This window comes from Condylura cristata, unplaced genomic scaffold, assembly GCF_000260355.1.
Source record: "Condylura cristata isolate star-nosed mole 26May11 unplaced genomic scaffold, ConCri1.0 scaffold00027, whole genome shotgun sequence".
NCBI lineage: Eukaryota > Metazoa > Chordata > Mammalia > Eulipotyphla > Talpidae > Condylura > Condylura cristata.
This window is the reverse complement of record NW_004567128.1, coordinates 29027644-29053505: the sequence shown is the minus strand read 5'-3', so window position 1 is coordinate 29053505 and position 25862 is coordinate 29027644. Positions and strand designations below refer to the sequence as shown.

Below are 25862 nucleotides of genomic sequence, written 5' to 3'. Positions count from 1 at the left end.
CTTCATTTTGTCTGTTTTGTTTTTAGTAGGAGAGATATAACATAGGAAGGCAAGGAACTGAAAAGCAAAGTTACTTCTGCATCAAAAAACATAGCGTAGAAACAAGACCAAATGAAAATATCAACTAAAATATCAACCTCAAACTGGAGCGGGGCAATTTTATTGCTGGGTTTGCAGTATTTTAATATGGAGTGTTCTCATATAAATGCTCAGGGGAGAATCACTTTTGAAATTTACATGATAAACACATTTTTAATCCATTCCATCTTTTCTTATAAATTACACCTTATAGGCCCACCCTGGTAGCGCAAAGGCTTAGGACACAATACTGCAAGCCAGCCGCATCCTCAGTGCAAGTTTGATCCCCCACCCCGGAGGTGATCCACATGGCATGGCAGATCTCTCCTAAGGTACTAGACAGTACCTATTTCAGCTGGTGAAACCAGAGAATTGGGAATTCGAGTTGTTCTGCTTCATTTTGTCTGTTTTGTTTTTAGTAGGAGAGATATAACATAGGAAAATAAGGAACTGAGAAGCTGCTCCCCTCCACACTGTACAAAATCGATCTGCCTGTTCTGCTCCCCACTCTGACTCTGGTGAAGCCTTTTACCACCCCCTGCATCTCTGGCTTGTACCCGAGTTCTGTATTAATAAATAAATCAAAAAAATAAAAAAGAAAGAAAGAAAAGAAATTACACCTTACACCTTGGCTGGTCCTAACATTTCTACTAAAATTATTAGAGAAATCCAGAGATCCAGTCATACTTTGGACTAACAACTAAGAAAAAAATACCAGGTTTGTTTAAAACAAAAAATTTAAGGGCCTCCCTAGTGGCCCAGGAGTTAAGTCTCAGCACTATCCCTACAATAGCCTGAGTTTGATCCCCAGCCAGGGAGCTGACCCATATGGTGCTGCAGACCTCTCCTGGCTCACCCACTGCTCCCCTCAGCAGTATATCTCAGTAGATCTGCCTATTCTGCTCCCCACTCTGCCTCTGGTGAATCCTCTTACCCCCTGCACAACTCTGGCCTGTGCCCCAGTTCTTCCACACAAAAATAAATACAAATTAAAAAAAAATAAGCCATGACTCCACTTGTCCTAAGAGATCGAAATGGGCGTACATGTGAGCCACAAGAAAGGCAGCTGGCACAGGTTCCCTTTTTTATGAAAAGGAAGACAGGGGAAGAGTTCACAGTAGTCAGCAGTACGGCGTAAGACATGAAGTCGGCATCATCAGAATAAAAGCCAGTGGTTCAGAAATCTCTGCATGTTACCTCATCGGTGCTGATGATCAGCTGGGACCAGCTGTTCCACTCCGGGCATTTATCTCTGTCTTCAAAGGTGACATGCTCGGAGTTCCAGCAGCAGTGCTCATGGTTGAACCAGAACCCCCCTGTGCATATACCTTCTTTTAAGTCTGTCATCCAATGAGCAGAGATGTCAATCAAGCCAGCTAGTGAACCTGAGTTGAGGGGAGGAAGAGAGGGAAAAGTTCAGTTCTAGTCTTGAAACTTTGTCTTCAGGGAATCAGAATAAGCTGTTAGAGAAAATGAGGGGAAAGGAATCAAAATAATGGACAACATAAAGTTTCCCATTCCATCTGCCACCTTTCTGATGGTCTGCTGGATTTTCACCTGCCACCTTGCGAACAGTATGTCTGCAGAACTTCAATGTAAAAACTTAGGGGAGAGCAAAGTGGCTGAGTGGGAGCAAGGGGTGAGTGGATTTGCCTCAGAGCCTATTTATCTGGCAAACACTGCTTGACTTAGAGTTGATGAAGACTGATCCGCAGACAATCAAGTTTATTTTATTCTCACTATCTGCCTAAGGTTGAGAAAACACAACCTGCCCGCACTGAAGAATATCATACGGAATCTATTCAAATGGCATGGGGGAGAGGCGCTGCTGAACTCTATGGTTGAGGGTTTTGCTCCACTGACAGGGAGGACAGCACTCTAGATTAAAGGAAGTGAATTTATCAAAGTACAAACTAGGATGTGCATGGCAGGTTGGATGAAGCTGGAGACATGCTGAAACTAGAACTTGAATAGTCTGAGTTTTTCTGAGTGATAAGGAATATGCAGTAATATGTAGAGGACGTTCATTAAGAAAATGAGGAAATGAACTGGGGACTTAGGCACTGTGGCTGACAGATTGCGGGGGCTTAAGACAGTTACTTTGGATTCTGGCCTTCTCATCAGTTCTGTTGTCCAGATGAAAAAAATCTGGCACAAAGAAATTAAATGATCCAGAATCGTGCTTTGGGGAAACAGCAAACATATCATAAAATCCACATCCTCTGAATTCCCAGACTGCTCCTGCCTTCAGACACACTGCTTCTATTGTTGCTCTCCAATGCTTAAAAACAAAATACCCTGTGTGTATCAGGGAAAGAAAAATATTCACTGGCCACCTAGTGACAAGGGATACATTTAAAATTGAAGGAATTACGCCTACATTCCAGCAGGCTGGAGGCCATGTCTTGTGTGTGTGTGTGTGTGTGTGTGTGTGTGTGTGTGTGTTTCAGTAGGTGCTCAAAGTGTTAATGCAGGTTATTTACATATTTCAATAACCTAGTCAACAGAACACAGTTTGACACCCACCCTTGGCCACCCCATCCGCACCATCTCTTCTTTCTAACTCTTCTTACATTTATTACTTAAGATTCCAAAAATTAACATGATTAAGTTAAGAGCTTGGCTTGTTCTCATTATCGTGCATGTCTTATCCCACTCACCTCTGGTACCCTCCTCCCTTCCCTTCAACATCCACATCTCCCCTAATTTGCCCATTTGTTTCCTTCTTCTGTGGTTACACATTTCACTAGGCTCCCCTACCTTAAAGACCAAAACACTTGCCCTTGTCCTTGTACCAATTCAACTTGTCCCTCCTTTCCTACCAATGATTACCAAATAACTCAAGAACTTCTACTGTTGTCTCCCCTTGAAAACGTTCCTAATATTCTCCTGAGATGGGTTTTCAAAATCATCCGTACCCTCCTCACTGCTAACCTATTTGACTTTTTCTCAGTCCTCTCCCTTGGCATTATAGGCCACTTTCAGTTATTATTAGCCAGCTGTAAGCAGGTCAGGCCACCCCTCTTGTGCCAACCAGAGGGGGCAGCGCCACCAACCTAAGCCAAGGCTGGCAAACTGTGAGGCAGATGATACCAATGCTGTGTGTTAGTATGCACAAATACATACACAAGGCATACTGTACACCACACATTAGCACCAATCACATGAGGGTGAAATCTGCCTGCCATCTATGTTTCAAACAGTTTCTCCTGCTCATCTGTTTACCTATTGTCAATGGCTGCCTTTGTGCTACAGAGTTCATATGGCTCACAAATTCTAGAATATTCACTGCCTCACCCTTAACAGAAAAGCTTTCCACCCCCTACCCTAAACAACCTTTGAAAACCCAGCTACGAGGAGCCACTGCTCAGTCACTGCCATCATTTTGTAATCCATGACTCACGAGCATAGTTATCTTTAATGGCAGTGGCCACGGCAGACCTGAGCATTGTGATGAGTGCTGTGTGTGCACTATCTCATTGAATCCTCACCAAAAACATGTAATATGGGGACATGTAATATGGGGGCTCTTATTATCCCCATTTTACAGGTCAGTAAACTAAAGCACTTACAGGTCAAAAGACTTGCCAAAAGTCATGAAACCAGCAAGTGGTGAGGCAGACATTCAAATCTAAGAGGCTAGAAACTGGAGCTTGTGCTATAAATGACCATTTCATCCCATCCACCTCCAGATCCCAACCTTCTAGCTCAATTACAGCTACCCCTAGGCTCACCTGTTAATGCCATAATGACAACTCCTAGCACCTCTGCCTGGCATTTTCTGGCTTTCTGCTTTCCCCACGAAAGGGGACAGCTGTTAGGAAATGTGCTTTAAAGTTGTATTCACATAACAAGTTACTAGTATAAGCTAGAAGACATTTTATCTGGAGAAGCTCCATAGGTTGGAGAGCATAAGAGTGAGGACCCATCCCACCTCCAAACCACTAGGAAAGAATGAGATTGTAAGCTACTTGAGGGCATGCACTATAGTTTACATGACTTTCTTTCCCACCAAACGAGACTAGGTATTTAAGAAATAGCTTCAAAATTTCTCAGGGACTCCTTTTCAGCATCTTCGCTCCAAAACTCCCAAATGTCTTTAAAAAATTGTCTCCTGCAGCAAAAGGCAAATACCAAAAGGCAGAGCTACCAGCATTTCCTCATCTGACCTCATGTGTTCAAGGCAGGAGAGGCAAAAATCCGCACTCCATCACAGATGCAGACATGGAACCTCTTGAAGGCTCACCAGAAACTCATGTCACGTGGGAAAACAGTAAAGTACAACACTCCACTCAATTCATGACTGGGGGGGGGGTAACCCAAAAAGTTTAGGAGATTTGTTTGGAAAACCAACGTAGGTCACCATACCTGATAAAAGCCCAATAAGTAGCATCAACAACCAGCCAGAAAAAGCATCACTCACGCTGTGAATTAAGGCCCATGTTGACTCTTTGCTTTTATTGGTAATCTAGGGAGAAATGAGAAAACATTGGTATATCTATACATATACTTGCTTATTGCATCTCAATACTCAACAGAATAAAGAAACACAAAGACAAATCACCTGGCAAAAGAGATCAACTTGGAGTCATTTCTCAAATAATCTTTGGCTGAACTAACATCACAAACTTTGAGGTTTCATAGACCCTTGTTCCTGCTGAACCTCATCTTCATCTGCAGTATTGTAGTGCCTGCAAGCACCTTATTCAAGTCTCCCCATTTTAGTCATTAATATTTTACAGCATCAATCTAGACTGCTTATTGCAGTGGTCTCTAACTGGCCTGGACAACAGCTAATCCAAGCAGGGTTTCTTGACTCATAGCAAATAGATTGATGGTTTTTGAAAAGACAAACAAACATGGACTTGTTTGAGTGGTGAAAGTACCATTTGAGGTTTACTGTCCAGGGCTGTGCTTCAGGTCAGGTGAATTCTCAGACTCGATCCCATAAACCCTTAACCTGTGCACTGATGGCAGACACCCACCGGGCTTAGGGATGCCATCTCTTTCAAAAACCTGCTGGGGATGTCCAGGCCTTCAAGAGGTGCAGAAAGTTTTGCCTTTCGGGTCCCAGCCTTGCCAATTTAACCCTTCTGTGCCTACACTTCAAAGCCAAGTGTTCAGACAGCTTTGTTCAAAGTACTTCTCTTTTCTCTGCCCCTCGATTTATCTTTGAAATGATACAATTACGGTCCTCCCTGGTGGCGCAGCGGGTTAAAGCGCTGCACTGAGAAGCTAAAAAGCCACTTCCGCATGAGTTCAATTCCCGCCTGCCCCGGAGGAGACCACATGGCGTGGCAGACCTCTCCTGGCCCGCCCGCTGCTCCCCTCAGCAGTGTACTTCGTTGATCTACCTGTTCTGCTCCCCACTCTGTCTCTGGTGAAGCTTCTCACCACCCCTGAGCCTCTGGCCTGTACCCCAGTTCTGTATGTACAAATAAATAAATCTTTAAAAAAAAAAGAAAAGAAAAAAGAAATGATACAATTACATCACAAATAATTAAAATTTTAAAAATGTTTAGACCTATCAAGTTTCCAGTTTCAATGCTCACTGTAGATGAAGTAACATTTTCCTCTTACCAGTAGCTATCTCTTAAATCAGTTAATATTTTTAAAAAGTCTCCTTTGAACAACCCATAAGCACATTTTAATTGATTTTCAATTATTAATTGGCATAATTTGTTTCACATGCAACTAACTTAATAGAAGGGGAAATGTGCCCTTTTCATGTCACAGGTGGCTTTTATAATCTGAATGGCATGTTGAATACACAGCTGGTAACAAACTGAGCTCTGACTTACAGATTACAGAAACTTGAAAACCATAGTATTTTAAAATCTAAAGGCTGCCTGATCAATTAACATGATGTTTGTGTGCTCCCAAATAGCAGTCTTAGGAGAATCACAGAATTTTGTCTAGAGGTCACCTTTTTTCGTTAGGATAAGAAAGCTCCTTGGGATTATCACAAATCCAAGGACCACACAGGCATCTCTTAAAGCCTGTAGCTGGGACAACCTGACTCCTTGGTTCAGGTGGTCCTGAGAAAACCAGTCAGGTGCTGGGGAAGACTTAAGGATAAAGAGATCTAAAACCAACTTCTCTGAAGAGAACAGCGTCAACTTAAAAATCAAATTTGAAATTTGGAATCATAGAAATAGTAAGAAAAAGGAATGCCAACTTATTGGCTGATGACACCTCTTCCTAGGAGATCACGTACTGAATAGCCCCGGAGCAGGGCCTAGGAGCTCTCCATGTGGCTCCGACACAAGCTGAAAACTGTGATTCCGTGATTGAAATGATATACAGCAACAGCTTAACGTGTTCACAGTACTTTGAAAGGAGGAAAGTGGGGAAATTCTGTTGCCAAATTCAAATGAATCTGTGCCACAGCTGTATATTATATTAAATTAATGTCCTTAATTTGAATGTGCTTGGTTTTGTGGTTTTGTTTGGGTTGAGTGCACAAATTTGCTTTGGTTTCATGGTTTAATGAGAGTTATAATAATCACACAGCGTTTACCCTGTATGCTTCACTAAGCACAGGACACTGAATTTTTCTTGTATTCTTTTAGAAGGAGCCCATGCACTTTTCTTCTTTGTAAAAGCTCTGTGTCAAGGGAAACCCATACAAGGAAGATGAGCTAGGGAAGGAAGATCTTTGAAACTTACTTTGGGTCTCTCCAATGAGTGCTTGTTTTCACCGTTCTGCATTTATACCCATTTCAAGGCTAGAAGGACCCAACCACTTACCATAGGAAGAATACTCATCATTAAATATAAACGCTTTTAAAAGTCATATACCAGATGCCTTAACAATAAACATAAAAAAGTCTACACTGCTGGTAGAAACAAGATGCTGAGCCCGACCCTGCCAGTAGACATGTAAAACACACACACCCTTAACTTCCTTCCCTGGTATTTCCTAACGCGCACATACCATTTTTCAACTTACCTCCCGATGTCTATCCCGGTCCCGAGACTTCTCTCTCACCCAATCAATTGTGTTAAAATCATCATAGGTTCCCACACCAGGGATTGGTTCCTCCAAGAAGTCCATTATCCTATTTGAAGAACCTATTCCTCCACCATTGTATGACTTGTCCTCTGTATTGAACAGGAAACAGACATTAGTACTTCAGACACTGACCTCTCTTTAAGGCCTTATTTCTGAGCACCATAACATGAGCCCTTAAACTATCAGCTGACTACAGTTAGGGGTACTGATAGAGGAACAACTCACCAGGTGGAAACACCCATCCCATTCAGAGGTTCCTGGGGGTAGGCACAAAAAAACGGTGAGCACCCTAAGGGCAGTGCGGATGGAAAGGGACAGATGACAGTGACAGTACAGAGGGAGAACTGACACAAGTGAGGGATTTATGAAACAACAGACAGGCGCTTGCGGCAGCACAGGGATTGCAGTTTCTGTTTTGGAAGGGGGACAACAGGGTCAAAGGCCCACATATGCCTCAGAAACCACTCTACGCTTTTAAGTCAGTACACTTCAGTTCTAGGCAGTGACTTTTGCCTCAGTGGGATCTCCAAAGGAAGCAGGTCAGCCTCTTTAAGACCTAACCTGGCTAAAATATACAAATTTCCCTTTGGTAGGTGGAAGACTTTGATCACTGATGTATTGGCTCTTTAGAAACTTTTAGTCTGTCTGAGAAATCTGAGATTTACAAATAGAAATTTAAAGACCAGCAAGAACAGTGGGTGGCTCAAAGATAAAATGTCCTTACTGATCTTTCAACTGGAAAAAAACATCCATTTACCCAACCAGATCTTTATCTGTTTCACTCCTAACACTCCTATTATAATTACTAGTGTTTTATCTTTCTTTCTAGACTAGAAGCTCTGGCGGTGGCCCCATATCTGATTCATTATTGCGGTCTTCAGAGTCCAGCATATATTCAAACACAATAAAACTCAGCGGAACTGAAGTTTGTTGAATTGTTGGGGAGAGATTGTATTTGAATTCAGAAGTCATACTCACACAAGGTTAATACTGCTTAATAAACGTGTTCAGTTTATTTCCATAATATCCTCTGACAGAACAGTATTTTGCTATTAAACACAAAATGTGACACTGCAATCAGGAAGTTCTGCAAATATACGCTATGGAAAATGCAGAGTAATGTTATCATTGAGTTCAACTGACCAAAGCTTACATTTACTGCATCAACCTTGGCAAGGGAGAAGCTTCACCCAGACTGCATGGTAATGAATCCCTTTGCAAAGAAGATCAAAGTGGGCCTGATGTGAGCCCCTCTCCCTCCATCTGCACCCCATCTTCACTCTGAACTCCTGACAACTTCAGCACTCTCAAAGGGTAAGTCAGCATTAACACCCAAGCTGTACCTGTTTCCACATTAGAAGTCGTCTGAATGCCTAGTTCAACATGCCTTCCACAAGCCACACACACAAATGAAAGGAAAAGCTCTGCAGAATTCAAATCAGTGAGGCCAGGGTGGGGTGGGGGTGGAGTAGAGGAGGTGAACAAGTTAATCTTCAAACCCAAACCAAAGTCCTTTCCATATCTTCCAGCTCACCTGGCTGTAAAATGGTTGGCTGCTGAATCACCAAGCCCTGCATTTCCTATCCTGTCAGTGGCATACTGATAAAGATTAATGCTGGTGCATTGTGTGAGAGCTTGGAGGGAAAAGACCAGCTACGAAATGAGGGCAGAAAGAGAACAGAGTTTGGGGGGGGGGGTGAGGGGGTGGTGAGAGCTGTTTCAATTCTCAAAGCAAATGCTGACATGAGCACAGGACACCAACCAAGCAGATAGTACTTTTGAAGGCAGGTTCTGCTTCAGCCGAATTTGCTCTGGTTTATGAGTTCTCCTTTTAGGAGAAATTAAAAAAGGATTTTGTGAAACTGATTTTTAAAAGCACCCAATAGCGATCTAAGGTTACACTACATACCAAATGAGCACCCCCCCCCGCCCCCCAGTCTAAAGGGTATTAAGACAAAATGAAGATCTGCAACAGCTTCCCAACAGGAAAGAAAGAATCCTATTACATCACTAGGTAACATGAGCACCACATCATCCTTCTTTCTAAGAGTCTCCTGTTATAAACGCAAATTGTCAGCAGCTCTAAAAGAGCAGGCAGTGATTAGAATCCGACAACAGACTGCTTGTGATTCTCCAGACCCCCTTCTCCCTGGGGTCACACTTCAGTCCTTGGCCAGGCTTAAGTCTGCTTACCTTCAATCACAGCTTTCTTTTTTTCTGCCTCAAGGAAGAAATAACCTTGGCAGCCCGCATTGAGTCATTTAGGTTGAGGCTTTTACAGAAGGCGCCCAGTACGAACTGCTTTATAGAAGGGCACTTGCTGCATTCTCTGCCTTTCATAGGAACAAACCAGTGCTCCCGGCGGTCAAAATGTGATGTCACTGTTGGAATCATGTGACCAGACCCTTGGACCAGCCTTGGAGAAAGGAAGATTTTTAACCGAGCACAGAAGCCTTAAAGATGTAGTCTCATCTAAACAAACGCTGCCAGACTGGGGGAAGGCAGGTCAGGTCAGAAAACAGGGGTCCGGACAAGTTTTAATCTTCAGACTTCATTTAGCAGAAAATCCGAGAAGGCAAAGTAGAAATAACCAAAAACAGTTTAGAGTAACAGGAATCCTAAGTAGAAAAAGGAGAGAGGCAAATGTAGAAAAACTTTTTTTCAATTGGACTGAATGGTAACAACACGGATCAGATCTCCCAAATGCAAGGCTGTGTCAAAGAGGACAAGTGACAGCAGGGCATCTCGAGGGTTCCATTCACAGGAGTTGAGAAAAAGGGAAACTTAATTATATTGTTTTAGGAGACAAAGGTAAGTGAGTCCACTACAAAGAGAAGAAAAACACAAAATTGAGACAGTAACCTAGCTACCCAGAGTGGGCGGGCGGGGGTCACCATCTGGTGGAGCACATGGTCAGGGGGTTCTGGAACGCTGGTGATGTGATCTGAGCCCTTGTTACTAACTGTGTTCCCATTACAACTATTCTTCATATACATGTTTTATGTCTATGTACACATCATCATTTAGAGGGAAATATGAAAAACCAAGCTGCATGTGAATGCATGATATGAGGCCAATTCTTTAATAGCACCTTCTAACTTTGGAAATCCAGGAGACAGTTAAGAAAATGAACTGCTTTTTGCTCATGGCATTTTACCCAGAAAGCAGCATCAAATTGCACTGGAATAATCAACCTGGATAAAAGCAGTATCACAGTCTCTCAAGAAACCAATCTAGCATTAATAAGAAAAATGAAAATGAAGTGGCAATCGACAGTATTAAGGAGCAAAAGCTATTTGTGGCGAGTGGGGTTGTCTTACGGGATTATGCTTTGAGGAAAGTAGGTGCACCTTACTCTAAGAGGATAATATTCCCATCAACCTCACAAACCTCCTTCAAAGTCTATCTTTATTAGATAGGAGTTTATCTGTAATAGCTGAAGACCACCATAAAATTCAATTACATTATCTAATAAGGCATCATCTCAATAACTTCACACTTCAGGATACTATCTCTTTTGATACTTTAAAAAAGGTATGGATAAGAAATATAGAGTTCTTCCAGGCTTGCAACTTAAACATCCTGTGTGCTTCAAATGCTTCATCAGTGCTTCTAGGAGAGGAACATTTTTTTTTTTTAGAAGAGGAACATTTTTAATGCATGCAGTTACTTCCTTCGAGAACTAGCTGCTGTCAGCACAATGCACTCCTCACACTAAAAATGATATTTAATCACAACCCAGATTAACAAATGAGGCACTGGCCGGTATTGAGAGCTGGACACGTTACATTCCTTGTCCTCTTTCTGACCCCCATGCCCTTCTCTCCCAAATTCATAATCTCTAGCCTATGCTGGTTCTACAACCTTGCAGGTGTAGGTCAATTGTTATTATTGTGAAAATAAGACAAAAGCTTAGCAATTTTTAACAGTCTCTAAGATCGGGAAAAGGAAAGGGATCTTTCTGGAACTAGATCTGATCAACGGCTCTTCCAGCCATATTTTTAAAGCTTTAGACCACTTCATGGACCAGAAATCTTTAAATGCTCATCATTTTTAGAACAGGAAATAGAAAATATTTAAAAATGGTAACAATGATGAGTTCAATGATATTAACACTATTTGAGATTTCGTCAGTGAGATGGATGACGTCTGCACTCTTCTGCTGAGGGGTCTACATCTGATTTGATGACATATGTTGTAAGTGATGGGGTCATAGCACACTTCAGATTGGCTCTTAGCATATTTTGTTTTACTTAGTAGAAGGGACTAGTAAATTCATAAAATGTAGTTGTGAAGAATGGCAGCAGAGATCTCTTTCAGGACCAGCTACTGTGATGACAAAGAAAGTTATAAAATGCAAAAGGCTTAGAAAGAAACAGAGTATTCAAAGTTAAGTTTCTGTCAATGAAGAATACAAAATGAAACAATGATCCTAAATGTAACATAGGTAAGTGTAAGTATAGAATATTTATATTTAGAAAAGCATTTTAAAAAGTAAAAAGTATTTTTTAAAAAATAACTTCCAAAAGCAGTGTTTGTTCTGAGTTATATTTACTGCTTTAACAGGAAACTGATTCAAGTTTAAAGTGCAATTAGATCTCTACTTGAAAGGTAGAAGAAAAGCCCCCATAACGTTAATTTGCAATGTTTAACTCCAGGAAAAACAGACAACTAGTCTTAAAAAAAAAAAAAGTAAACGCAGTTTTCCAGGCAGGTGACCCTTAGGTCTAAAAACTTAACAATAAGGTCTTTAGAAACATACTGTGAGTGAGGAGGCATATAAATGAATGCATTTAACTCATTTCCCCTTATGGAAACCACTTTCTAATTTCCTTCTAAAAATCACATGGTGTTTAAAAGTAGGAAACCCCTTAAAATACAAGAAAAGAAAATTCCTATTTGAGAACAATGTTTATTCTGACCCTTACCCAGTATGCTATTAGACATTTACCTGCGGGGATGAACAGTAACTGATTAAGAGAACTAGTTAAACACTAACAAAAACACAAGGGAAAAGGATAAGAAAACTGCTGCACACACCCTGCAGTTCCAGGGCTCAGAGGGCTCACATATGAGGCTCACGTATGCGCAGTAGCCTCAAGAAAAAGTCCCTCAAAGAAATGGGGAAAGGTCATTGGTATGCATAACAGGATTTAAAAATAGTCCCACTTTTCAAGATGTATTTCAGTACATGAAATATGTAAAGGGTGTCTTCATTTTTGCAAGGCCAGACCACATCAACAAAAAATTCAACACCCTATCTAGCACACATCCACGGATACTCCTGCAGTCATCTGAATTTTACTTTTTTTTAAAATATTTATTTACTTGTACATACAGAACTGGGGTACAGGCCAGAGGCTCAGGGGTGGCGAGAGGCTTCACCAGAGACAGAGTGGGGAGCAGAACAGGCAGATTGACGAAGTACACTGCTGAGGGGAGCAGCGGGCAGGCCAGGAGAGGTATGCCACACCATGTGGTCACCTGGGGCAGGTGGGACTCAAACTCATGCGGAAGTGGCTTTAGCTTCTCAGTGCAGTGCTTTAACCGGCTGCGCCACCAGGGAGGGCCTGAATTTTACTTTTAAAATGATTCAACAGCAGACCCTTAGAGATTTTTATTATATGCTCCTCCTTGCCTCCATATCTACACCTCTTTCCTTTCTTGCATTGATTGTTTACATTGAAATCCATCTGGATTTCCCAATAAGTCGGTGACACATTTCACTTACCTCTGAGACTGCATTCCAGTTGAAGGCCTAATAGTTACTCAACATCTTTAGGACTTTTTTTTATTTTATTGTCTAACTTCATTTTGCTTCTAATTTCTTTCCCACTTACCTAAACTCAGTGACTGAAAAGCAAATATTGAATTGCATCAAAGGCCCATGTTATGTTTAATATACTATCTTACTTTGGCCCTGGGACATTTATTTGGGGTGACTATTCTATTGCTACACATCTGTACAGTCATACTGATTATTAAATACTGAAACACCTCCCTAGTCTAGGTAAATAACCATTGTTTCCTAAGGACTCTTCCCTTCCTACCAATCATCCCCCAGAAGCTCCTGAATGTTCCCAGGATGCAGCAGCTGGAAGGCCAGGGGGCTCCGAGACACTGATATCCAATGTCACTGTCAAAGCCTGAGCTGTTCTGAGTGTCCCCTCTCTGTTCAAGTAAACTGGGGCCTGTTTTGTTTTTTTCACAGCAGGTTAAAACTTGAAGTTGTCTAAACAGAAGGATACAAAGGCAGCTGTCTATCCCAACTCTGCTGATATCAAGTCAGTGTTAGAAATGGTGTGAGATGGAGGTTAAAGGAACAACAAAAACCCCAACGAATCTGTGATATATACCATCAAAATGCAGTTTAGAATTATAGGACATATACAGGAAGGTGGGGTATGGTAGAAAAGCAGAGGGAAAATGCTTTAGAGACAAGCATGACTCTAGATCCTAATGCCACCTTCTAATACCTTATTTCCCATTGGATATAGTTCTGTTCCCACTGGGGTGGAAACATCTGTTCAGGGTGTACCCTGTATGCTCCCTACTCCCAGCATCTGCTTTAACTTGGATGTCCCCTGACCCAGCACACTTTCATTAGCAGTGGGGCCAGGATGCTAACTGCCAGAGTTACCCAATTTACGAAAAACAGCATGAGGAGTAAGACTTGGCATCTGCAAGCTCCCACTCAGACTAGCATGCCCCCGAATCCCTGTCAAGCTGGAAGTAAAGGAGCTAGATTTGGCCAAGTTGCTGAGAGGGCTGCTCCTATAAAGAACTGCCCTCTGTCCCACTGCTTGTTCTTCATTCCTTTCTCCTCAAATTCACACACTTATGGGAAGCCTGGGGCATGGACTGGGTAAGGAGTCACGGTCCTGAATGCACCTCACATTCCACAGTGTTCAGGAAGACTGGCTAGCAAGAGCCTGTGTAATCACTTGTAATTGTTGTTTCAGAAACAGCCATCCTCGCATTCTTCTGCACTAACTCTGTATCACTGTGTTGGTTTCTTTCTATTAATCTCTGGAAGGAAGTTGGGGACAAGACTTTAGCAATTAATCTTTTTTGGAGGGAAGAGTCTTCAACAGAGGAATTAGCAATTGGAGAGTATTCTTGGATTCATGGGCATAGTATGATGTCATGGACAGAAAAATAAGTTATCAAAAATATATGTGTATATATATATATTTGCATTTCTCTTAAGGATATATCTGTATCTCTCTCTCTCTTACTCTCTCTCTCTCTCACACACACACATACCCTTTCCCTGCACCTCTGGTCTACACCCCAGTTCTTGTATGCATAAATAAATAAAAATAAATCTTTAAAAAATAATCTCGCTAATAAATAATGGGATAAACAGTGAGCATAAAATCATAAAAAAATTTAAGTGTGTGTCTGCATTATCTAAATGGAAACAAAATCAAAAGGGTCACACTGAATAGGTTTTAGGAGTTATCTCTGGAATGGGGAAGTAGAAGGGGCTTTACATGTGCATTCTTTGTAGCTCTCTAACAATGAAGTGTTCTATACAGTTACAGAAGGGATTCCTTGAAAAAGAAATTGCAGTGCATGGGCCCTCCCTCATGGTGTAGTGGGTTAAAGCGCAGCATTATGAAGCTAAAGCCACTTCAACACAAGTTCAATCCCGGCCCCATAGATCCACATGGCACTGCGACAGACCTCTCCTAACTCACCTGATGCTCCCCCAGCAGTGTATTTAAGTCAGTCTGCCTGTTCTGCTCCCCACTCTGTCTCTGGTAAATCATCTCACAGCCCCTGCACCTCTGGCCTGTACCCCAGCTCTGTGTGCATAAATAAATCTTTGGGAAAAAAAGTAACTGCAGTCCAGCTGGAAAAGTAGAGAAGCACACCACAATGGGTAGGCCTCGAAAGGCAGAGACTGGGGATATTTAGAAACAAAGCAGATGACAGTTTTGTAGAACATGGGGAGAAGAGCAAGAGAGGAAGTTGGTTTACTAAGTCTTTAAATGAAAGTCAGTGGGAATAAAGTCATTGTGATCAGGCCTACTGTCCACCAGTGAGAAGATCTGCTTTCTCATCCCAGTTCTGCAACTCACTAGTCTAGTCCCCTCAGGACATGCCTTGATTTCTGTGGGCTCCAGGTTGCCCAGCTGTAAAATGAGGAGGCATTAGCATGTATGCTTTTGAAGGGCTCTTCCAACTCTCATATGCTATCATTTTAGCAATGATTTTTGTTTTGGTTACACATACATTTTACTGAGTGATTTCTGAGGAGAACTTAATTTTGAGGAATTCCAAATGGCATTTTGAAAGACAGTTATATGAGAAGATCATAAAATGGTACTATGAATCCTCAGAAAAGTCAAGCACTCAGCTCATCGGGATTATAGGACAAGCTGCAACCCAGTGCTGAGCATTTGGTTTACCGGAGCTGTGACAAACGGTTATCATATATCTGGGATACCTGCTAGCCAGAGACTCCAGACACATCCAGCCCACATTCCTGTAGTATAACAACATCCCCCTCCTCTATCCTTTGCCATAAATCAGAACAAGATGGCGTTAAAAAAGAATCCACTCCGGATTTACAGAACTGTGAAAGGGCCATTGAATTTTTTTTTTTTCCTTTAAGGGATCAAACTGGCTTCACTAATTGAGAGATAAATGGGGGGGGGGGCGGGCCTCCAGATTCAGCTCTGGCAAGTTAAAAGAGAAGACATCACTCCCATCCTTACAAGGAGAAAACTCCAGACAAAGTGAGAAGTAACTTTTCTTGAACACATCAGAAAATTGAGGTTGCAGTGGAAATTGCAATCTCCGAATCTTAAGAGAAAAACTTATCCAAACAGACACAACTGAGATATGCTTACCTGGAGTAGAAACCAGAAACATATACTGGTAGGGACCCCTACATGGCAACTTTGACAAACCACTGAAGGCTGAAGAGTGAGGAGCTCCTGAGGTCACTGCTTCTCCAGGCTTTAGATAAAGGAATCCTACCAAGTTCTCATGGTGAAGGTCCTAGAAAGGTCCCCTTCCTGCTCTGAGGAGAGGCTGGGAGGAGTAATCACTTTCTCTAACAAAGGCCTACGCCTCAGGGGAAAATACTTTCCCCTGAGCTTAATCCCAGGTGGGGGGAGGGTATTCCTCCCGCTCCAAACCCACCCTCCCAGTCTTTTTTGTCTCACCTAGGGGGAAAAAAAATTGTCAATCAGGGTCTGGGCTTCCAGGAAATAGATTGAGAAAATTCAGGTTAGGGACTAGAGCGGGGAGGGGGGTAGGGAAAAAAAAACTAACTGGACTAACACTTGAGAAGATCACAGGCACAAGACACAGGTCTGGCTGACACTGAAATTTAATCAGAAGGTTTAAAAATGATCTGCTGCTCCATATCTCACCACCACAGGGCCCCAGTACAAGGACAGGGGATAACAGCTGAAAAGTTGCAAGGCATAAAAATCTCTCAAGGATTTGTATATAGGGAAACTCAAAATCTAGATAGGGCAAAATAGACACTTCAGGAATTTAACCCTCTGGCACTGACAGTTACACCAACCATTAAACACAGCTGCAACTCCCCAGCCAGCTTATCATAAATCCTAGCACAAAGGATTAAACTAGAAACCAGTAACAGAAAAAGAGACAGGGATTGCCAAATACTTACAAATTAAATAATAAACTTCCAACTAACTCATGGGTCAAAGAATACTCAAGAAAAATTTTAAATGTTTCACTGTGGGGGTGAAAACATGCAACACTTAGAGTCAGAGCATTAAATGCATACATTAAAAAAGAAATAAGATCTAAAATCAAAGACCTGAACCTCACCAAAGAAGATATATCCATGGGAAATAGCATATAAAAAGAGGTTCAACATCATTTGCAAATTAAAACAATGAGAGACACACTGACAATAGTAATTGCTCACAAGGATGCAGAATAACAACTCTCATTCATTGCTGGTGGGGGAGCAAAATGGTACAGACACTTTAGAAGATTGGTGGGCAATTTCTTACAAAGCTAGACAAAGTCTTAGCAGATCATCTAGCAATTATACACCTCTATATTCACTCAACTGATCTGCAAACTTATTTTCATATGAAAACCTGCACACAGACTTTTGGAGCAACTTCAGCCACCACTGCTAAAAGTTGGAAGAAACCAATTAGTTCTCCACTAAGTGAATGACAAACTATGGTACATCCAGACAATGGAATACTTCCAGCAATAAAAAGGAGTGAGCTATCAGTCCAGGCAAACACATAAATGAATCTTATAAGAGGCTATATACTGGATGATTCCATATAGATGGCATTCTGGAAATGCAAATTCATGGAGATAGAAACAGACAGTCACCAGGGACTCAGAAGGGAGATGGCTGAATAGGCAAACACCAGGTTGCTCTTGCAGTGAGACAATTCTGCACAAGAATGTAATAGGTGACACATATCATTCTGCATTTGTCAAAGCCCACAGAACTTTACAGCACTAAGAGGGAACAATAAATGTGCACGATTATTTTTAAATCCCAGGCTGGAATGTAAAATGTGACAAAAGAATCAAACTATATTACAAATTGGTGGAAAAGCCTAACTGAGGGGAGTAGAAGAAAAAGGTGCTGACCCCACATAACTAGAAATGAGTGGAATCTGGAAGATTAAAGGCAGAAGGAATTGCATATTAGCACTGCACTTTAGTGGAGAAGGCAGCTTCCCATGGCGGGCAGGAGTTGACAATTTGAAATCACACCTACACACAGAAAATGAGTGAGGTAATGAATAGTGAATGGTGGGAACCGAGTTTCTTACCACCAAAGGTGAAAAGTTACAGACGAGCAAGGGAAGGTTAGGATGACACATGAGGTAATGGATTTCAGCTCAAGCCATCAGCATGATCTCATACTTAGCTTAATGTAGACAGAGCTGGTTCTATAGAGACAGCCATTTCTAGAAATGTGTATATACATGGTGTGTATACACATGTGCATTTCCTTACTAAGCAGCTGGTGGACCTAGAAACAACACCCCAGTGAAAAGGAGCGCAGCTACTGCCCAAATGCTAGCTGTTTTGTTTTGTTTTGTTTTGTTTTGTTTTTTAATACCATTCACCACTAAACGGAGCTGGGTTCTATGGAGAAATGGCGGGTTCCAGGACAGGGCAGGAAACCTGTATTGTGGCTGGCTAGACTGCAGTGCCAGAAAGTAAGGGCATCCTCAGGAAAATCCCAAAAGAGAGGGGTGCTTCAAAGGGAAACGGAGAGTGCTCCAAATAGCCAAAGTGGCAAGATTTGAACAAAATAAACTAGTAACAGAAGTTAGCCCAAAGTATAAAACAAATATGATTCCCTACTGATGTAAATAAGTGATTTTATAAACCAATGGGAGACAATAGACAAATCTCCCATGCAGAGTAACTCCAAATAGTTTCTGTAGATACTTCACCCTCAAGGAGGTGGAGCCCAACACCCTTGTTTTTGTGTGAGCCACTCAGTGACATCCTTCTAAAGGAGTACATTCTGGAAAAGATGGGAGAAAAGAGTAACTTCACAGTGGGAACTGAAAAGCGCTACCTCAGCTGGGTGATCAAGGTTACCATGAGTAGTGAGTGCTAGAAGAATGATACTTGACCTCTAATCTTCGTCCCCCAAACCCACAACCCCAGTCTAATAATAATTAAAAACATGAGACAAATCCCAGTTGAGGGACATCCTATAAAATACCTGGTCAGTACTCAAGACTGTCAAGGTCATCAAAAACAAAGTAAGTCTGGAAAACTACTCTGGTGCAAAGGAGTCAGAGGAGAATGGCAACTATAAGTGGTGCGGTACCCTGGGAGGCTCATTCATTAAACACTAAGTAAATCTGAATAGTGTGTACTTTAGATAAGACAAAATAGAAATAAATAAATGAGGGAAAGATTTGAGAGCATAAATTCTAAAATCTGAGAGGAATTTTCCTAGGAAAATTCCTTTCCTAAGAAGGAAGGAACCTGGGTCCTCCCTGGTGGCACAGCAGGTAAGGACACAGCACTGCAAATGAGCCACAGCTGCTTCAAGTTCGATCCCCGCCCGGGAGCTGACCCACATGACGCAGCAGGCCTCTCCTGACCTGCCCACTGTTCCCCTCAGCAGTGTACTTTGTCATTCTGCCTGTTCTGCTCCCCACTCTGTCTCTGGTGAATCCTCTCACCCCCTGCACCTCTGGCCTGTACCCCAGCTCTGTATGAATAAATAAATAAATCTTAAAAAAAAAAGAAGAAGAAGGAAAGAACCTTACAGGCAGCCTTCCAAGTGCAGACATCACAATAGGCCTTACTTTAAAGGTTCAGCACATAAAGCTGGTGTGCCTTATGGCCCCAACAGCATGTTTAATGTGTGGACCTCCTTTTTCCAAGCTCAAGAAGCGGTCATAACAATGGCTATCCTGCCAAGCTAAGTATTTAGGGCAGTGTCTGCTACATAAGCGGGTGATGGGTTCCAAATGCTCTTTCTTCGTCCTCCCTGCACTATCCACACTAACATTGTGTCAGAGAGTTCTGGGGACCATAGCTGAGGTGTGATGGCAGTTTTCTCAGTGAGCTACAGTCTGATGGGCAGTGATTCTCTGGACAAATGCTATGATCTTGTTTTGGCAGTGGGGCAGGACAAACAACTGTTTCCCAACTTATTTGGTAATTGAATGCACTGTCGTGGGTCTCATTTTTTCTGCCCTGGACGTTGTGCTGAGGCCTGCATGATGCTCTGGACATGGTTTCACATGGACAGGGTACACTGGTGCCCTTTCCCACAAGCCTGGGCTTCGAAGTAATATGTGAAACCCTTCTAGTTGATTCCCCAAATTGAATTGCCCCCATTGAATCCCATCCTGAAATGTTTTCCAGGTCTTATCATTCCTTCCTCTCCATTCCTGTTGGTTGTCTTAGTTCAGGCTTTTTGACTTTTTGCTTAGATTGGAAAAAAATTAGCAGTTTAACTGGTCTTCAAGTTGCCGACCTACTCTTCACTGGAATTCATTCTTCATTTTCATGAATTCTCTAAAACACAAATCAGATCATCTCATTCCTCTGCTTGGAAATCCCTTGGTGATTCCTTGATTTCAAATAAGGGCAAGAGGCTCAGACAATCTGGACCCCACCCTACATTTCCCACTAGCTCTCTTACCCTACCCCTTGCTGTCCTCCCTCCTCTTCCAACTGCCACCTGCTACCCCACCCCCACAGCCTCCTGGGACACACTACACAGACCCTGCTTCTTCCATATAAAAGGCTGTGTCAGGGCCCTCCCTGGTGGCGCAGCGGGTTAAAGCACTGCACTAAGAAGCTGAAGTCACTTCCGCATGAGTTCGATCCCCGCCTGCCCCGGAGGAGATCCACACGTGTGGCAGACCTCTCCTGACCCGCCCACTGCTCCCCTCAGCAGTGTACTTCGTCCATCTGCCTGTTCTACTCCCCGCTCTGTCTCTGGTGAAGCCTCTCAACCTCCTCATCTCTGGCCTGTACCCCAATTCTGTATGAATAAATAAATAAATCTTAAAAAAAAAAAGGTTGTGTCATCGGCTGTGCCTTGTGTTGGTTGCTCTGTCTGCCAGGCATGCCTACTTGTTCTACAGCTAAGGAGTAGTAAGCAGCAAGGAACTCTAGGTAGAAGACAAAGCAGTGAGGGCGGGGAAGGGAATGAAAGAGCATCACTAAAGCAGCACTGTGCTGGATTCCTATCTAGGAAGTGAAGGAGGAAAGAAAGGAAGGAAGGAAAGAAGGAAAGAGAGGGAGGGGGAGAGGGAAAGAGAAAGGAAAGAAAGAATGAGTGAGTGAATGGCTGACCACGAGGTCCAGGCTGTAGACAGGCAAGTTACAACAGATGGCCTGTGGAAATAGCTCAGAATTGTTTTCCTGTTACTCAAACGTTTTTCTATTTGCTTCCCCTGCCACTTCTTTCAGATCTCCATGTTTATATTTCTTCTAATTTGGAGAGTATTATAACGCTACCTCAGATGCATTTAACCATGCCATGCATAATTTATTCATTTCTCATAAATCAGTCTCTCTAACCATCTGGAAGACAAGAACCGCTTCTATTGCCTTTCAAGCTCCTTTTAACTCATCGTTTTAGTGAGAGCTGTTGTGCCTGTTAGAAAACAGAATCCTTTTGTGCATTCCACTATCAAATATCAAGGACTTTATGACCTTTTTCTGTTGTGGTTGCACATATTTCACATAGGAATTCTACTCTTTATAATTCTGCCTTTTATACCTGTGTATAGTATACCTATTGATTTCTCTGTCAAAGCTTGCTTTCTGCCTGGAAAGCTCTTCTTTCCACCAAACCTTTCAAGGCTGCACTCAAGCACACATATTCTGTGAAATCTTTTCTAATCCCTCAAACACACACACAGAGAGAATGTTTCCTATAGTAAGTTCTTGTAAGAGCTATAGCACTTATGATATAGAATTAAAAGTTATTATAATAATTATAGCTAACAAGTTAAAGCTAACATGTACTGAGCTTTAAGCTTACTGTCAAGTATAGTTAAGAATACAATTCAATTATATATTAAAAAAGAATACAATTTTGTAACAACTTTAAATCATGCAATCTAAGTACTATCATAAGTACTCAGGTGTCTATGTTTGGCTGGAATCTGCTTCTTGAAGTTCAGGATGATGCCTTAAGGCCTCTGCTAATGTCCTGGAAAGTCCCTGCAATGGCATATGTCCCTAGTGCAAATTTAGTAAATGGTTTATTCTGATGGTAGTTTCTCATTCTCTCTCTTTGAAGAATGGCAATCCCAATCACTTAACTAACCAGAAAGAATGTTAAGTAATTATACACATTTAATCTTAAGAGTGATGCAGTCTTTACTGGGTGCAAGAAACAGAAATCACAAAAGAAAAGGCTGATCTACTTGGTTATATAAAAGTGATAACTATTTGTAGATTCTAAAACACCAAGTTAACAAAGGCAAAGCAGAAATGGAAAATATATGTATTCAACTTATACCATGCAAAAGATGAACAATACAGAAAAAGGCCCCTATTTAAAAAAAAAAAATAGAAGGCAGGGAGCACACAGGTGTGTGGTGGTGACCCATGGGTTTTATGGGTACACTTTGGCAACAATGCCTGGAGGGAATCCTACACTTCTATAATGCAAACAAGGATGTAACCCAATATTGACACAATAAAAATATTTTTTTAAATAAGAAAAGATAACCATTCTATCAGAAAAATAGGATCATCCAAGCAGAAAGTTTCCAGAAAAAGAAATTAAATATAGGAAAATATGCTTAACCTTATTTTTTTTTACAAAAGTGAATATTAAAAAAAGTAATGGATTATATTTATTTACATTCCCTACAAGAGTGTAAAGATGGGCCCTCCCTGGTGGCGCAGCGGGTTAAAGCACAGCACTAAGAAGCTAAAGCCACTTCCACATGAGTTCAACCTCCGCCTGCCCCGGAGGTGACCACATGGCGTGGCAGACCTCTCCTGACCTGCCCGCTGTTCCCCTCAGCAGTGTACTTCGTTGATCTGCCTGTTCTGCTCCCCATTCTGTCTCTGGTGAAGTCTCTCACTGCCCCTGAGCCTCTGGCCTGTACCCCAGTTCTGTATGCACAAATAAATAAATTTAAAAAAAAAAGAGTGTAAAGATGAAAAACGAACACTAATCAGCACCACCAAGGCTGTGGAGAAGTGAGCACTCATGCTACAGAAATGTCCTCATATACTTAAAGGGATGTTCATAACAGTAAAAGATTGGAAGGCACTGAAATGTGCATCAAGCGAAGTTTGGTTAAGTAAACCACATTAAAATTCCTGAAATGGTAGGCTTCATTGAAAATGGTTAAGTAAACTATGTTACAATTCATAAAATGGTAGGCAGTCACTGAAAAGCACATTGTTACTGGATAACCAAATAACAGATGAGGGAGAATTCAAATTTTCTTTTTTTTTTTAAGATTTATTTATTTACACATACAGAACTGGGGTACAGGCCAGAGATGCGGAGGGTGAGAGGATTCACCAGAGACAGAGAGGGGAGCAGAACAGGCAGATCAACGAAGTACACTGCTGAGGGGAGCAGTGGGTGGGTCAGGAGAGGTCTGCCGTGTCATGTGGGTCAGCTCCAGGGTGGGGATCAAAATCATGCTGAAGTGGCTTTAGCTGCTTAGTGCTGTGCTTTAACCCATTGTGCCACCAGGGGAGGGTCGAATTCATATTTTCTAAACATATTCTAGATCATTTTGAATAAAACTGACCATAAAAGGGGGAAAGGATTTGAACATACACTTCATCAAAGAGGGTAGAACTGGCAAATGAACACACAAAATGATTTTCGACCTGATAAGCCCTTAAGAAAATACATTAAATCCATCATAAGATAACACTACTACAATGGCTAAAATAAAAGTTACTAAAAATATCAGGAGAGGCTGAGGAGGGGGGAAGTAGAACTAGTTCAAGTGTAAAATGGTAGTGCCATCATGGCGAACAGCTTGGAAGTTTCTAAGTTAAACATACTTACCACAGGGAGCTCTTCCCCACCCCCACAACCCCGTATCAGGTGTGCTATGTTGTACGAAAAAAGGGATGAACAACTTGGGGGAATTTCCAAGGCATTAAGTTGAGTGAAAGGTCAATCTCAAAAAGTGGCATATTATGCAACTCCATGGCTATGACATTTTCAAAAAGAGAAAACTACAAAGGCAGAAAAGAGATCCGTGGTTACCAGGGGCTGGGCAAGAAGGAAGATCTGACTGCAGAGACACAGCGAAGAGGAGTTCTTTGGGGTGTTGAGCTATTCTGCATCCTGTTAGTGGCATTGATTACAAGAAGCGATGCTAGTGTTAAAACTCAAGGAAGTAACAGAAAATAAATGAATTTTACTGCAGTACATTAAAAATCATTTTTACAAAAGATTAACTAACTGTCAGCTTTGATGATACCTTCTATTTCTTCATCTAACGGAGGAACATCATCTCTCATGGAGAAATCCATAGCTGTCCCTGGTATGTCCATCAAGTCTTCATCACTGGAGCTGCTCTGGAAGCTACTAAAACTCCCCTGCCGAAAGCCTCTTGTATCCATGGCACCTGTGCAGAAAGCAAAACAGGGTGCTTATTACAATGACCACTAGGTCCCTCATCACTTCTTTTTCTTTTTTATTGTGACAAATACGCATAAGGCAAAACTGGCCATTGGAACCATTTTAGACTAGGAAATTCAGCAGCATCACGTACACTTACAACGTTGTGCAATCATCACCACTATCCAGTTCCAGACATTTTCATCATCCCAGACAGAAATGCCTTTTCTAATTTATTAATTTATATATTGATTTGCACTATTGTTCATTTTAAAACAATGTTTACTTCCCCCCTTCCCCAATTCACCCACACATCATCACCACAGTCCCCCACATCCCTCCCTCTCCCTCCTCCTCCCCTGTAAGATATCTCTGTTTTGTAATTGTCTGTTGTTGCCAAACAGAAACTCTTTACCCAGTAAACATAATTCCCCATCGCACCCCTGAAGCCTCTTATAACCTCTATTCTCTGTCACTATGATTTGCTGATCTTGGACATTCCATATAAATGTAATCATACACATGTGGCCTTTGTGTCTGGCTTCTTTCACTTCTCATTAATTTATTCCGTTTGGGGACTGAATGACCTCCATCACACTCTAGTGTATCTTGTTTATCCATTCACCAATTCATAAACACTTGGGTAGTTATCACCTTTAGAGTAACCACTTATTCTTATGTCTTCATTTAGGTTCTTCTTTTAATAATACACACATGTAAACGACAGTATAATCAGTTACCCTCTAGATGTAATACACCTCTACTCCTACCATGTAGCTGGTGGTTTTTTTGAAAACCATGCAAACGAACAAAGCAAATGAGAACATGTGTACAAAACCCAGGGGAGTTCACAAGTAATCAAATGAAATAAAAACTAGACGTCGGTATTCAAAAAACACGCTAGCCATCTGGAGTGGCCAAACATTGAGCCCCTGGCTCTCCCAGAGCTCCTAATACTAAGTCAATGCACAGAAATACTGGATGAATGACAGAAAGAAATAGAAGCAGAACGTGCTGTTCAATGTCGTTCTCTTGTCAAGAATTTAATATTAATGATGAAACATTATCCACTCCCAAGTGTGAATCTTGAGATTTTAAATTGTACTAAAAAAATCTAAGCAACTTGTTTAGCTACTATTTAAAACAAAAAGTTCTATGCTTAATCATATGTTCAACTTCACAATACCTCACTTGTAATAAAGAGACCAGCCTAAGTGTGAGTGACATTTATGAACCACCTACTGTGTACAAACCACAGCAGACTACAAAAAGGATGCTGGGAAGGTCAGATGAGATAAAGATTGGGAGGCAAAGACTTAGGTGTTATCAACATCAAGGTGATGGCTGAAACCTACAGGCCACTCACTTATGAATAAGGACGATAACAAAGAAAAGAAATGCATTCTCAAATCCCTTCTATAGGACGCACAGCCTGAACTGTGCACAGATGTAAATTAAACAATAGATTTCCCAGGACTACCACTATGCTTCCATGGGGGGAGAAGGTCAGATAGGAAAGGGGACAGATTTACCACAAGGTAGTAAGAATCTTGTTCAGCTATAAAAGTGCTAACCTTACTGTGTGCAGCCTCAGTCCGGTTCTTTCACTACCTGCTAGTCCTTCACCATCGTTGCACCCTTCCCTTCTCAATGGGCCTCCTTCACATGCACACAAACACACTCACATGCATTCACTCA

The 25862-nt window shown here is 41.7% G+C and overlaps 1 protein-coding gene across 1 annotated transcript in view; it reads right to left on the bottom strand.

Annotated features, from left to right (window-relative positions):
• Nucleotides 1-24095, bottom strand: part of CLCN5 (chloride channel, voltage-sensitive 5) — a 41806-nt gene extending 17711 nt beyond the window's left edge. Inside the window, exons 1-4 of the mRNA XM_004690042.2 lie at nucleotides 24025-24095; nucleotides 7031-7182; nucleotides 4447-4546; nucleotides 1276-1463 (exon numbers count right to left, since the gene is read on the bottom strand). Of these exons, the coding sequence (XP_004690099.2) occupies nucleotides 1276-1463; nucleotides 4447-4546; nucleotides 7031-7182; nucleotides 24025-24076 (492 nt within the window). The 5' untranslated portion in view covers nucleotides 24077-24095. The remainder of the gene's footprint in view (nucleotides 1-1275; nucleotides 1464-4446; nucleotides 4547-7030; nucleotides 7183-24024) is intronic.
• Nucleotides 24096-25862: the final 1767 nt, after the last annotated feature.